Source organism: Dufourea novaeangliae, unplaced genomic scaffold (assembly GCF_001272555.1).
Source record: "Dufourea novaeangliae isolate 0120121106 unplaced genomic scaffold, ASM127255v1 scaffold21, whole genome shotgun sequence".
In the NCBI taxonomy this organism is placed as follows: domain Eukaryota; kingdom Metazoa; phylum Arthropoda; class Insecta; order Hymenoptera; family Halictidae; genus Dufourea; species Dufourea novaeangliae.
Genome location: NW_015373910.1, coordinates 5,597,480 through 5,611,068, shown reverse-complemented (window position 1 = coordinate 5,611,068; position 13,589 = coordinate 5,597,480). Strand labels below are relative to the sequence as shown.

General features: G+C 39.9%; 3 protein-coding genes across 3 annotated transcripts; 1 reads left to right on the top strand and 2 right to left on the bottom strand.

Annotated features, from left to right (window-relative positions):
• Nucleotides 1–406: 406 nt before the first annotated feature.
• On the bottom strand, nucleotides 407–962 carry LOC107194142 (oxidoreductase-like domain-containing protein 1). The gene is made up of 2 exons (XM_015583707.1): nucleotides 933–962; nucleotides 407–787 (listed from the first exon to the last, which is right to left on the bottom strand). Exon 2 carries the CDS (start codon nucleotides 755–757, stop codon nucleotides 407–409), a length of 351 nt encoding a protein of 116 aa, XP_015439193.1. The 5' UTR covers nucleotides 758–787; nucleotides 933–962.
• A 456-nt stretch (nucleotides 963–1,418) lies between these two features.
• On the top strand, nucleotides 1,419–2,557 carry LOC107194049 (coiled-coil domain-containing protein 137). Its single transcript, XM_015583614.1, has 3 exons — nucleotides 1,419–1,560; nucleotides 1,629–2,271; nucleotides 2,351–2,557. Exons 1-3 carry the CDS (start codon nucleotides 1,484–1,486, stop codon nucleotides 2,555–2,557), a joined length of 927 nt encoding a protein of 308 aa, XP_015439100.1. The 5' UTR covers nucleotides 1,419–1,483.
• Nucleotides 2,558–2,779: 222 nt separating this feature from the next.
• LOC107194050 (loss of heterozygosity 12 chromosomal region 1 protein homolog) lies at nucleotides 2,780–3,967 on the bottom strand. Its single transcript, XM_015583615.1, has 2 exons — nucleotides 3,566–3,967; nucleotides 2,780–3,491 (listed from the first exon to the last, which is right to left on the bottom strand). Exons 1-2 carry the CDS (start codon nucleotides 3,877–3,879, stop codon nucleotides 2,996–2,998), a joined length of 810 nt encoding a protein of 269 aa, XP_015439101.1. The 5' UTR covers nucleotides 3,880–3,967; the 3' UTR covers nucleotides 2,780–2,995.
• Between the last annotated feature and the right edge of the window lie 9,622 nt (nucleotides 3,968–13,589).

The window sequence follows — 13,589 nt, the reverse complement described above, 5'->3', positions numbered from 1 at the left end:
TTTACCATTTTATCGTCAATACCCGACGTTACCGATACAGTATCGAAGAATTAATTTGGCGGGAACATATACATATTTGCAAACCGAAGAATATGTAGTTGGCACGGAATATTAGTATTTCTTAACAATTTTAAGGATTGGAGCGTTTAAACGTTCAAATGATAAAATTGAGAAGTCTTCGCGACGTATTCATTTCACTTATAGACTTCGTTAAAAAAATACAGTTTGTATGCGATATATGTTGTCACCTGATCGTAGCACTTGGAAGTGTTTCAAAAACTGTAAAGGGTATCAAAGGTTAAAGAAAAACAATTCACTTAGTTAATTTTTATTTTTTATTATACACAACTTAACAATATTTATTGTACATATATACAATTTACATGATAAACTTTCTATTATTTATTTACTTAATGAGATTCCTCCACCTTAGTTCCATCTTGAGGAACGCTTTCATATTAGGGTCTTGCACTTTTTCGATAATTAATTTTTGTAGATTCGCGTCGCTCTTTTCAAGCGTGTCGCTCAACTTTTCCGCATACTGAATCCACACACAATTCGCGCATCCAGACATGCAACAATTCGTTGGCTCTGACATGTCGTCTATCGAACAGGAATTTTCAATGTTCTTTTCTTTTTTATTCATCCCATCGGATGATGGTGTTCCCTGTTCATCGTGGACGCACCTCCTATACATGGAATATATTTTCCGACAATTGCACGATTGATTTTTAACAATTGACCGAGCTAAGTTCATTGTTGTTTTCGTTGCACTTTGTGGATGCACCTATTTGGAAAATAAACCTTGATACACATGTGGTAACGAAATTGGAGTAACTTGAATGGTTAGTGCTCTCGTTATGTCGTGAATATTTTAATATTTTAAATGAAAAATAGCAATGATGTACAAATGTTCCAGATTGTGCTCTAACCTCCTTGATCACTGCAAATATGCCTTTGGTATCGATGTGTCGGACATTTCTAGATGTCTCTGCTAGTAACGCGTTTAAGTATACACATATATTTCTGTATTACAGTTATTTAAATAGCCTTTTATTTACCTTTGATTGATGGGGAATAATTTTACATATTTATAGGTCATTTATTTTTCATTTATTCGCAAATATATGCGTCCGTTCGTTAACATCAGACGCTCTCCTTGTACATGGACCATTGATTTCATTACACCCGCGTTTTTTAGGCGGGAAAATTTAACGAATATAAATCTTTTTTTAACCGTTTACATAGCAAACTTGGAGACGATGAATTAATTAGGAAATTGTGTGACGCTTAAATATTTAAATGTTAAATGAATATAATTGCATTTAATCAATTTTATTTTAAATATTTAGTATACTACAATAACAGCTGCTCTGTTTCTTGTTTGTCAGTAGTGGTCAGCAGACGACATTGGCGGCTGTTCGCGGCTGATTCGCATCCACGTGGGAGGTGGGAGTCTCGTCCCGTTGTTTATCCGAGGAAAATGGGTCGGAAAATTCCAGGCAAGAAGCATCGGGGTATAAAAGATCCCTTTAAACAGCATGCGAAACGACAGGCAGAGTGAGTTTTACATTAATTAGATCTTATTCACGAGTTATTTACATAGGTTAGTAATTCGGATATTATAGGTTAGAGACCAAGATAAACGAGCCGCCAAAAGATGTAGATGAACAAGCGATACCAAAAAGTTTGGAGAAAGTAGTGAAACTGAAAGAGGCAGTGAAATCCGGAAAAATAACTAAGGTTAAGAAAAAGAAAAAGAAGAAGACTGCCCTGATATCCGTTGGTGGAGAAACTCCTAAGCCGTTGCATCCAAAATCAAAACCAGACAAAGTTGTGCCTATTTTTCAACAAAGGCCTGGTGAAAGTCAAGAACGATTCTTGCATCGAGTTGACAGGGATACCCATGCTTTCATCAAGGAAACTGCATTTGAGAAAAAATATGGGGTCCAAGTAAATAGAAATCCTCAAACGGGAAAAATTGAGGGACTGGAAAAATGCAATAGAACTGAGTTGGATACAATTGAAATGTTAAGGGCGAAGCATAAAAATATTAGGAAGAAAAAAAAGAAGAGAGGTGCAGATGAAATTAGGATGACAAAAAGTGAAAAGAGGAAGGAAAAGTTGAGACTGAAGAAAGAGAAGAAGAAACAAGAGAACACAAATGACTTTGAGAATCTTAAAGACCAAGTAGAATTTGGCGAAGTTGCCCATGAACCACCTCACATAAACACTAGGCCAAAGGCAGCCGATTCTACTACTAATGGAATGGTTTGTATTCTCTGAGGTTTATGCTCTCGTCTCTTTTTGTCTATATAAATTGAACAACATTCGTGTTTTTTTATTACAGCCTGGCAAAAGGGACCTGCTTCTGCATTCATTACTCAAAAACAATGAGAAAACCAAAGTGGGTTCTCAGAAGTCAGCTTCCATAGACAGGTCAGGGAAACGTAAGAATCTGCCAGTTGGTGAAAGAAGACAGTTAGAGAAAGATCAGAACGATGTAATAGAAGCATACAGGAGGCTAAAAGCACAAAGATCTACAGACATCAACTAGGGTATGTAAATCATCAATATTGCATTTCTTATGCTGATTATTTACCCATGTTGACAAGGATGCTAAAAGTCATTCTATTGTAATACTGAAGTTAAATATTTTTTATTTAATAAAATGTACAATTTTTTGCTCATAGGAAATTGTATGTATTTGTGAAATTAAACATCACATTCTTTTTTTTGTTCACTATACAATCATCGGATTAACACAAAAATAGATGTATATAGTATAAGTTTTCATAGAAGAGTTCTCTGTGCAATACATGTGTTGGTACTAGAAGTCTTTGGATAAGGGTTATTAGAATAGATTTACTCTGAACAATAAGAAAGGAAATAGAAATAAAAAAAGATTCTAATAGGTCGACCCAAATTATGTTAGCACCAGTGCAATGTACTTTTGGGTCAAATTTAGCTTCTACCTCTTCATACCTTTGACATTCTATCCAGTAGTCCATACAAACGGTTCCAATCTCTCTTCAATTGGTAAAAGATTGTTCAATGTCTCTAGACTTTCTAGTGTCTGATTAAGAAGGGAATGACACTTAGTCAGTTGCTTGCTAAGCTCGTGTATTTTGCTCAGTTGTTCAGCAAATTTAGAGAACTTCTTTTGCCTTTCGGTTGCCATATAAAGAATCTTGGTCACTTCCGGTTCAATATTGATAAACAGAGTAGTCTGTTCCCCAGCAATCATTTGAGCATTAGTGTTAAGGTGATGCTGATAGCGTGCGCATAGATTGAAAAGACCGATCGGATCCAGCCTCTCCAGGACTTCCGGGTCCCTGACACCTGGTGGTAAATTGAGGGTACCACGCATGATGGGTAGGAACATGGGGATACTTTGTAGTCTAACCAAATCTGGATCCTTGTCAGCTGTACGGTCTGCGGCAGCTGGTTTCACTACTACTATGTTGTGAAGTTTATCAGAGGTAGTTTTTCTGCAACGAACAATTACATATACATTAGTTGAATAAAATAAATTATTATAAAATTTGAACAAACCATGTTTTACCTGTAACTGTTAGAGCCTAAGCTATTTTTACGTCTAGATATATCTTGTGCACCCAAACTCTTGCCTCTGTATAACTGTGATTGTTTATTAGTCATTTTTGGTGAGTCTCCAATGGGTCTGTTCACTGTGTATGATATATACGGTAGGTCAGAATCCGAACAAATGCTGGCACCAGGACTGGTGCACCTAGGTGGTGTGTCCTCTGGTAGCCTTTCACGATTCGGTACACTTTTACCACGTCTTAATGGCGCAATTCTTGTTCTATTGGCGTTAGCACCCTGTGTGCCGCCTTGAGAGCTTTGTTCCGATCCCATTCTGACTATCTCATTCAAATATTCCTGATAAGTTCACAATGTTTACATAAAGTATATACACTCATTTAACAGTTTGTGATAATCTTTGCCTTTTAACTGAAACGTTACATATATAGATATATATTATAATGCCATTTGAAATGTAAATCAATTATTTGACGATTAATTAGATAAATATTTCATAATAAATATAGCTTTAACAATAATCGTCATGTAAGATATAAGGCCATCTGACGCTGCCCCTTCGCGTGTAACGTTCTAAACAAGGGTCCGTTATGGTCGTTCATTTTTGTTCATTATTGCAAAAATTCCATTCACAATAATCGATAACATTAACCATCACCATTCTCGTGTATCGTGGAACTTTGCTTCTCTGTGTCCCCCCCGATCACGTTGTCACACAACGACCACGCTCGAATCGGAACCCCCGTATCTCAGCTTACGCGATAACAGAATTCCCCCGAAGTCGGTTTTCCGTTTTCTCTGTTGTCAAAAAGTCATTTCCCTTTCTGTCGTCGTTCGTACTGTTGCTAGAGTGGATTCACGTGTCGCGTTGCTTCCAACGACGAGAACACCATCTGTTGAAACGGATTTCGAAGTTTTGCAAGGGGAATCCCTGTTTTCGCTCGATAAAGCATTTCCCTGAAAAACTTTTTAACAAAATTCGGTATTTTTTTTAAAAGAGAAACAAGTGTGTCTTCGATTATTGTAAAAAAATGCAGTCATTGAAAACATAATGCGTTTGATTGATTTACAGGTTCTTCTTTTCAACATTCGTCTCTTTCGTAATTGGGCAGGGTTTTTTTCGAATATTTACTCAAAAATATACAACTGTTCTATCGTCATTTGAACGAAAGATACATAAATTACGAGGTCGCTGCCACTGTCGACTATCGATTTTATCAGTACGAGTCTTATGTATTTCCAACACGGACAGTTTGAACTGCTGATAACGATTGAACATCCTGCAGCCATGTTGTACGTCAAACAATCGATGTGTCTTTCGTGAACGTTTTTATCGATAACATACTGATAAAGATATCCTTCGTTTTTTAATTGTAGGAAATTCACCTAATAGTAATTTCTTACGAACAACATTTCCTTCAATATCATGCCTAAGTTTCTTATCTAGCTGAAAAGTTAATTTCTGGCTTTATCTGTCACGTATCGTTGTCTTTATTTATTTCTAAAAAGCTTACATCGACGAATATAATCATTCTTTATCTATGTGCACAACGTTGCAATTAAGTGCAAATTGGTAGTTTTGTGTTACTAAAAGTTTCCATTATCGATACCGATACAGTAACGAATTCGTATTGAAGCTACTTTACATTCTTCTTCTTCGTGTGTGTGTATTTTAAAATTTATCGGCACAATTTGAATACGCCTTGCAGAACATATACGTTTCACGGTTTAGAAGGTCGTTAAGCAGCCGTGTTGCGTAAAATGGTAATACTCGCAGCGGTTCCCCCGATGCAGCGCTCTTTACATCCACTTTTGGGCTTCATCCAGGCCTTCCTTGCACGTTTAACTTCGCGCGGCGATATCAACATTAAATTTACATTACATCGTGCGGTGACGAGGCCTTGCGTACCCGTTAGGTCTTCATCTCTTCTCATCTGTACTGAGAAGATAATCCTCGAGCGATCGTGCTGACGAGCCCGACATGCGACATTTTTGAAATTATTCGAGGTTTTCATTTGAACATTAATAATCCAAGCAAATCACATTCTTATGAGTAGAATTAGGATGAATCGAGTGTTACAGTATCTCAAGAGTTCTCAAATCCATGTCAGAAGAATTCATTACTACTTCCAAATTTGGAGAATTCGACGTTGACAGTTTTAAGTTTCGATAATTTGTCGATAGTTTTAAATCTGGAGAATTTAATGTTGATAGTACTAAGTTTCAGTAATTCTTTGTTGATAGTTCTAGTCGACACTGTCTTCATTGTTCCGCACTTTCCACCTATCGACGAATATATTCGACCCTCTGCTTTCCACTTTCGACAGTTCTCGCGTGATCATTTTCTAAACCGACATCGGAAGCGATTTAGAAAGTGGACACTTAGCGAAAAACAGACCAGTTGGTTCGCATGGAATACGAGTATCTATTAATGAACCGTCGTCGCCCGGCACTGTGAATAATTATCACTATCCGGGCACGAAAGTAAATCGGAAATTACAATTACCACTTTCGGATATACACGAAAATCGGCGGATCTGACGGTTGACATGGTCCGACGATCCATCCGCTTGTGTCAGTTTCCCGCGATTTTTTAACGAGCACTCGTTACCGACAACTTTCTAACGTATTGACGTATCCGTGCATTATCTTCACGGTCCGCTGGACCACGATAGAAACGACCGTTTCCCTCCCCTGTGTTTCTTATCGACGCGAAGCGTTACCGTAATGGCCTGTGCACGGATTCGAAACGGTGAACCGTGGAGGTCTCTAAATACGGGCCCCGCACACACGAACTTTTTCGCTCGTGATTTTTTGACCCCTCGACAGAACAAAAAATTCCTTCTTTCCCCTCCGGAGTTTTCGAAACTTTCGAGCGAGCACTTGTTATTTGATATAAATTATTTTCTACTATTTCGAGATGTTCTCCGCAGAAAAAATGGGAAAATCATTTGTACCATCGGAAAGAGTCAAGAAAATGTTATTTTTTTCGAAAAAAGTGGACTCACTCTAGGGTCCAGATATACAACAGATTGTTACCTACAATTGACTAATTCTGACTGGATTGTGTACTAAAGAATTTTATACCCGTATATGAATAAATAAAAAATAAATAAATATATAACGCTGATAAAAACGATTAACGTGTATGAAACAGTCATGAAAGTAGGTTTCATAATTCGATTCAAATAGACCGCTAGTACAGAGAGCTTTCTGGTTAATAGGATGCATCTGTAACAACGTGAAAACATACAGGAGGTGGAGAATAAACGAAAACTCGAGAAAGTAGAGCATAGAGGTCATTATATCAGTGAATAATTAGGGATCAAGCATTCTAATTACGATGTATTCTGCATATGAGAATATTAAAACAGTGCACACTTTCATCTCTGTAGTTTCTTTCCATCGATTGGTCCATTGAATTTACCACAGGTTTGTCTGACCATGCAAGCCTTCAAATAAAACGTATTGAATAAGTAACGATTGAATGGTTGCATAACACGATTCAGTGTTACCGGTTTGTCTGCACAATTGCCAATAAAATCGGAGAAAAATCTAAAGTGGCCGACGATTATGTATACAACACGTGAAACGTCAGACGACGAGGAGGCGGAGGGGGATCGCCACGTTAATAAGAGCAGCAGCGAAGTAAATGGAATATGCATGCATGAGTCTGCGATGTCTCCTACAGGCCTCGCACGGATTCCAATATTCCCCTCGACTACGAGGGCTGCCGCATAGTTATGACCAGACGGAACAAGCCGGGAATTCTCGAAAATTTCAAACTTCCTCGCGCCTCTCCCCTCTCCTCGCTTCCCACCTCTCTGGCTCATTTTTAATCTCTCTGCCCAGAGGTAGGGAAAAAAATACTTGACTGTCAATTCTTTTTTTCTCGTAGTCACGCGATATATGTATACCCTTGTGAATAATTCAGATCAGAATTTCGGTCCGCTTCGCCAGAATTTCTCGTAACTAGCCTCGAAAAAATATTATTCTTCACCAGGTTATAATTGACGTAAAAAACACCGCTGTAAATGGTATAATTAAATATACAGAATGGTCCTCGAATTATGGAAATACGGATACCTTTTCTGTGCGCCATTCTAGACAAAGTGTTGTTGGAAATGCGGAACATTTCTACAGGGTGGATTCTATATGGGAAACTGAGGTGAAAATCAGGTATATCAAAATTGCGGTCGAAGCTTCGTTTCCGAGTCGTTAATTGTCGAAAATATTCTTTTCGATTTTACTCAGTTAATTTCCAGTTGATACACTGGCTCGATCGGTGATCTAGTGATGAATAGAAATAAAATGAAATGAATGAAATGGACTCGGGAAATAGTCGAAGATCGTGTCTCCCAAGTAGAATAATCCATCCTGTAATAATCATACGGTAAATGTCCCAGTGGTTGGTCAATATCGTGGATTTTTGTTAATATTGAATTTGAACAAAATAGTAGCGAACTTCAAGATAGAAAATACTTCTTTATAATTTAAAATATTCGCTAATGCACGATGTATTATTTAAAAAAGATATTATCATTCAGCAGTCGTGAACTCGATGCGACATAAATGCCTTCTTTTTTTTCAGCCACATTTTTTCCGCAAAACTATTGGCGGGAAATTTCATTCGACCGTAAATTCCTCTTTTCCGTGGTTTCTATGTAGCTCATTGTGTGGTAAAACACACCGCGTGTGCGGGAACAGTATACATATATTCCGCGCGTTGGATACGCAAATTGGACGTTTCAACAACCGTACGGGTGTACAGAGCGGTTGTTCAGCCCTCCTGAAACCGGTGTGTTCACAAAATCGGGGGCAACTTACAATCGTCGCGATGACTAATTTTCTACGTTTAGACACGTGCTTTCCTTCCAACGAGAAGGAATTTTTCACGGTCTCGTGTGTGTACCTACCGATCCGTTTTTCATTTCGAACGAGCCAGAACTATTTTGGCGTTCGAGATATACGATTCGATTATTCACGGGACGTTTTCGCCGCCTCCTGGCTATTTCGATTCTGCTTAATATTTGGATCGTTGAGAGCTGCTCCAGATTTTCACGGTACTATCTGCGAAATTCTAATAATGTTAATAATAATTATATTTATTTATACACGGGTTAGGAACCCATTAGTACAATATACAGGAATACGGAAGTGTAGAGGATACATGAAAAATTTAAATATACAATAATACGTAAAGAAAAATTTAACAAAGGTTCTATAGGACTATACATGAAGAATTAGAGAAAGAACTATACAAGAATATAGAAATCATAATAATAATAATATTTATTTTAACGGGAAAAGCCCATTGATACAAAGATAACGTGAATATAAATAAGGACACGTGATGAAACAAAAAAAAGTACAATAACAATGACAAAAATATTACAATTATTTGAGACTAGTTATTGATTTATGTCGAAACTCGCTTAGTGATATAATACGGATGCTCAATTCAATATTTAACGACACAATACCTCTACGACTTAATCGTGATCTGACACTCCGATCCCTATTGTCACTGTTTCCATCATTCAGCGATACTTTAGCTAGAGAATAAAAAGAATCAGGACCAGCGTCGATGTCGTGTCAATATCATCTCTATAATCAACATACGATCAGTAATTATTAATATCGACAGCATAATTAACCATATTCCGCTTGCCATTCAGGAACGAGAGTCTATAGAAGCCTCGTGCACTCTAGATTTTCATCAACACTATATCATGTATCCGTTGGTTATTAAATAAATTATTCTAAATTCCCATTATCACGGCGGGCCCCCTCGTTACTTGCTGCATAAAAAACGATGTCATTAACCCGTCGAGAACGTCGATCACGTTAACAGATACCGCTGCTATAACCAGGCTTAATCACTGTTTACACAATATCCAGGAGAGCCGCAGATATCGAGATTTGCATATCGTCGATTAACCGATCCCCCAGCGTCGTTGCGTACGAAATTATTTTAATAGAAGGGGGCTTATCGCGAACCCTAGTTGAAACGCGTTTCACGCGTGTCAACGTATCGTTTCTCCTCTCCGATATTCGAGGAAAATGGTTTTCGCGATCGTTTCACCTAACGTATGGTCGCCTCTATACAGGGGTTGCATCGTGTTATTTATTAATAGGGTAATCGTGCGGTTCGAGAGACAGGTGAACACCGGTGGAAATTTCGCTTCTTGTTCCGAGCTCGCCAGGAGACACCACTGAATACAGAATTTCTCTTCAAGGCGAATACTCGTTCCTCGAAGTTGACGTTGGCGGCGGTCTGAATTGTTCAGCGATGTAGAGCCACGCTGGGATCCGTCTCGATCCTCTGATAAATGTCCTTTTATTTTTCTTAAGGTTATAACGTATTCCCTAACTGTCTCTAGCAGTGCATTTCCTTCGTTACGAAAGGCTCCAGGAATTTTAGCGAGCACATGGTGGCTCCGTTTAACATTCAGGAACAGGGTTATCCTTATTACAAACTCACTCGTAGTCATTTATTACTAGCAGAGCTTAATTAACTTTGCAGTGCAACAGTCGGTATGTAAATGAGACTATACCTGCAAAAATATAAATACACCGTCGAGTATCTCACACTATCTCATACAGGAGGATCGAAATAAACTAGTCCTTAACATCCACAACGTCTCTATAAGGGTGAACGATAATGAAGCAGAGTCCAGAATATCCATCCCCTATTTCTCCCTTTTTTCTTCTCCCATCCAAACGTATCATCTCGAGCGTTTGGGGGGGGGGGGGGGGGGGGAGAGACAGTGACATTGCCCCACAGCATTCATCCGAAGCTTCTATTTCTTCCTTCCTTTTTTTTTTTCATCTCTCCATCAGATTCGAAATTTCACCTGGCGACCCCGGGGTCCCGACCTCGAGGGGCTGGTTCTCATATACATACAACCGGGAGTCGCTGGAAGTAGGCGGGGTCGAGACGAATAAAAATTTCGGGTCAAGGCGAGTTGGCCGTGGTTGACACAGCCGACACTATCTAGATGGATCGGGCAGCGTTTCCCTCCTCGTATATATACCTTTTCTTTCTCTTCAAAGTAGGCCGAAAGATGTGGTGGTCGTGGTTGCTCCCTTGGAAGTCGCAATCTCCGGATAAAAATCGCCAAAGCATTGAGAGAGACACCGTTTCGACGGGACACCGTGCGCGAAACGAGGCGCGTGTGTATGAGAATGGGGAACGAGTGAAGGGCGCAGAAAAGGCCGGATTGGAGTGGGGGAAAGGGGTGGTGTAAAAGCGGCATTAAATTTAAATTGCTCGTATCCCTGCGCGCCTAGTGCGAAACTTTAAGAGGCGGCGTCATCAAAAAATGGAAAGACGACGGACGTTCCGTCGTAAAAAAGACGGCTGCGATGCGTATCCTAGCCCTTCCATACCTGCCCCATCCACACTGTCCTCTTGTGTGCGAGAGATTACACCGCGAAATGTGATTGTGCGCGACCATCAGCCCCCGAGCGAGATCGGAATCACGATTTTATTCTGCTACCAGCGTCGATATGCGAATCCTTTTTTTTTTTTACTCCCTGGCTTGAATGGGGATTAGATGGGTTAACCTGCTCTTCTTTTTGAGTTGGTTGTGGCCATGAGCATAGTTATCAATCGGGGGGGAGGATCGCTGTATTTACGATAGTTTAGAGACGGTGTTATTGTGAGCAGTCGCATTCTTTATAAAAAAAATGACTACAATTTTGTGTACAAGATACCAAAAAGATGCAGTGAGCGGGTTAAATGGATTTTAGATTTATTTTCACATACGAAATATTAATTAATGTAATATTTTTCTCTTCTGGGGGTGTCCAATTTTTTTTCTTCAAGGGTAGAGCAAAGGCCACTTTTTTCATTCTAGAGGGAGCAAGTGCCTCTCCCAGCCACCTCCGTCTACGCCCATGATTATGGTCATTCTGATTTGTGGCAATTAATCTTCCATAGTACCATTTATGTGACGACAGTTATCTGTTTATTGGGGTGTGTCGGAATATAGTGCGCAGATTTGATCATTTAGCCTTCACGGTGGTCCAACGTGAAATATACAACTCCGATGCGTCCGACAATTAAATTTCTAAATCGCGACCAGCACGTGTTAGAAGATATATATGTATATATATATATATATATATTTTTTTTTCTGAAATATCAAGGTAGATATCACTGTTATAATATTCTCGGGCGTTAAGTGTCTACCGAGTGTATATTAAATGATTTTAGGGGGATTCGATTGTATCTGGTAGAAAAGTTAAGGACTTGTTGGAATATATTTGACGTTTTAACTGCTCCCGCGGGAACGACGGCGAACGGGCCGAAGTTAATTGGAAATTTAAGCTCGAGTCGGTAAAACGCTTCGCCGTTAAGGGCGAGGAAATAATGTCCGAGAGATTAGATCGCAATAAAATCCGCGCACCTCATGTGGAGCGTACAGAAGGTAGCAGGAGGGGAGGGAAGGTCTCTCCTTGAAGAAAGAAAAAAGGTCCGAGGGTTTTCGCGGCGAGATGCGAATCTCAATCGTTGTTTGGTATGCAGACTAGTCCCGGGCAAACATCGAAATTTCGTCGAACCAGTCGAAAATTTGGTTGTTCAGGGCTGTTTACCCTACGGAGCAGCATAAAAATGTGGTGGTTTCGTGATTCTTCTTCTCCCTCCAGTCTTTGTCCTTTTTCCCCCCATTATCGAACTTACAACCGAGCCCATATGATTCTTCGTTATTTACAGTGTTGCTGTGACTTGTTTAAATATTTCGAAATCATTCATCTTGAAATAGAGAGGTTCGTTTGACTCGAGCACATTTGGCTGAATCAATAGAAATTTTACAGCTATTCTTAGGTTCACAAAGAATGTAACACGAGGCTGTTTACATCGGTCACGAATTATTCGTGTACTCTGAACACACGATCCGTCATTACCCACGGTGCTATATTGACGATATCGGAAGTTATGGGTTTCTCGTTCTGCACGGCAGAATTTTCGCGAAACCTCAGCACTCTTCCTTGAGAAATGATTCCGGCGGATGGTTGACGCGGTGGAATCGGAAGAAAGTAAGATGTCATTTCGACCGCAGGAAAAACCGGCAGTGCTATTTTTCTTCGAACGGGCCGTGAATTTCTCCTCGATGGGTCTGGGGATGTATAGTACCTTATCCAGATCGACACGAGGGATTGGTGGATATTTCTTTAGTATAAAATCCTTTAACAAAACAGTATTTGAGCTTCCATGACATAGAGAAGAACAGTACAAAATCATGAACGCACCACAGAATATGTCCACTTGAATGTATGCTTTGAACTACTTTCTATTCTAACGAAAGTTTTGCCTTTTATTGGATTAAAATTTTTTTTTCATGTATCATTAATTTCTGTTTTAACAAGTCAACGACAAAGTGTCGTGATCAGACGAAGTTCAAAGGTGGTCACTGAAAATTTTGGACCTGGTCGATGGTCAGAGGAGCCGCGTGGCGTCTCGATCCCATCGCTAAATGGTTGGGAGGGAGTAATTGAATTTGCAGGCGTACACCAACCCCCTTCCTACTATCTTGCACAGTTCCTTTGTGCAGCTTATGCACTCGTGCGCACCATCACGAGTAGACACTCGGTAGTTATTCCTAGGAAGAGAGAGGATGGGCGGTACGTGTCTTGTCTTCGTTCGATCTTCAGCCCCGGGTCAAGTCGTTTGCATTTACTGCCAGCCGCCAGGCCCCCGGAGAGGAGCTGCCTTCCCATCGGTCAGAGTCATCATCGCGTTTGAGTTATCCGCTGGTGTACTTCGTTGTTATATGCACTACGAACCCCGCCGTACACCGCTTAGAACGGACCAGTTGTTAGTATTAATTACGCGGGGCTAAATCAGCCCCGTTCCCCCGTCGCAGCTTTACTTTGTGCTGTCGTCGACGACGATAGAAATTGCGGGCTTAAATTGATTAATGCGTTGGGACTGGATTTATGAACGATGCTCCTCGGGCCGGGGTGATGGCCTTGATTGTCTTGTGTGCTCCCGTACAGTTGAATCCACTCCGTCCAGT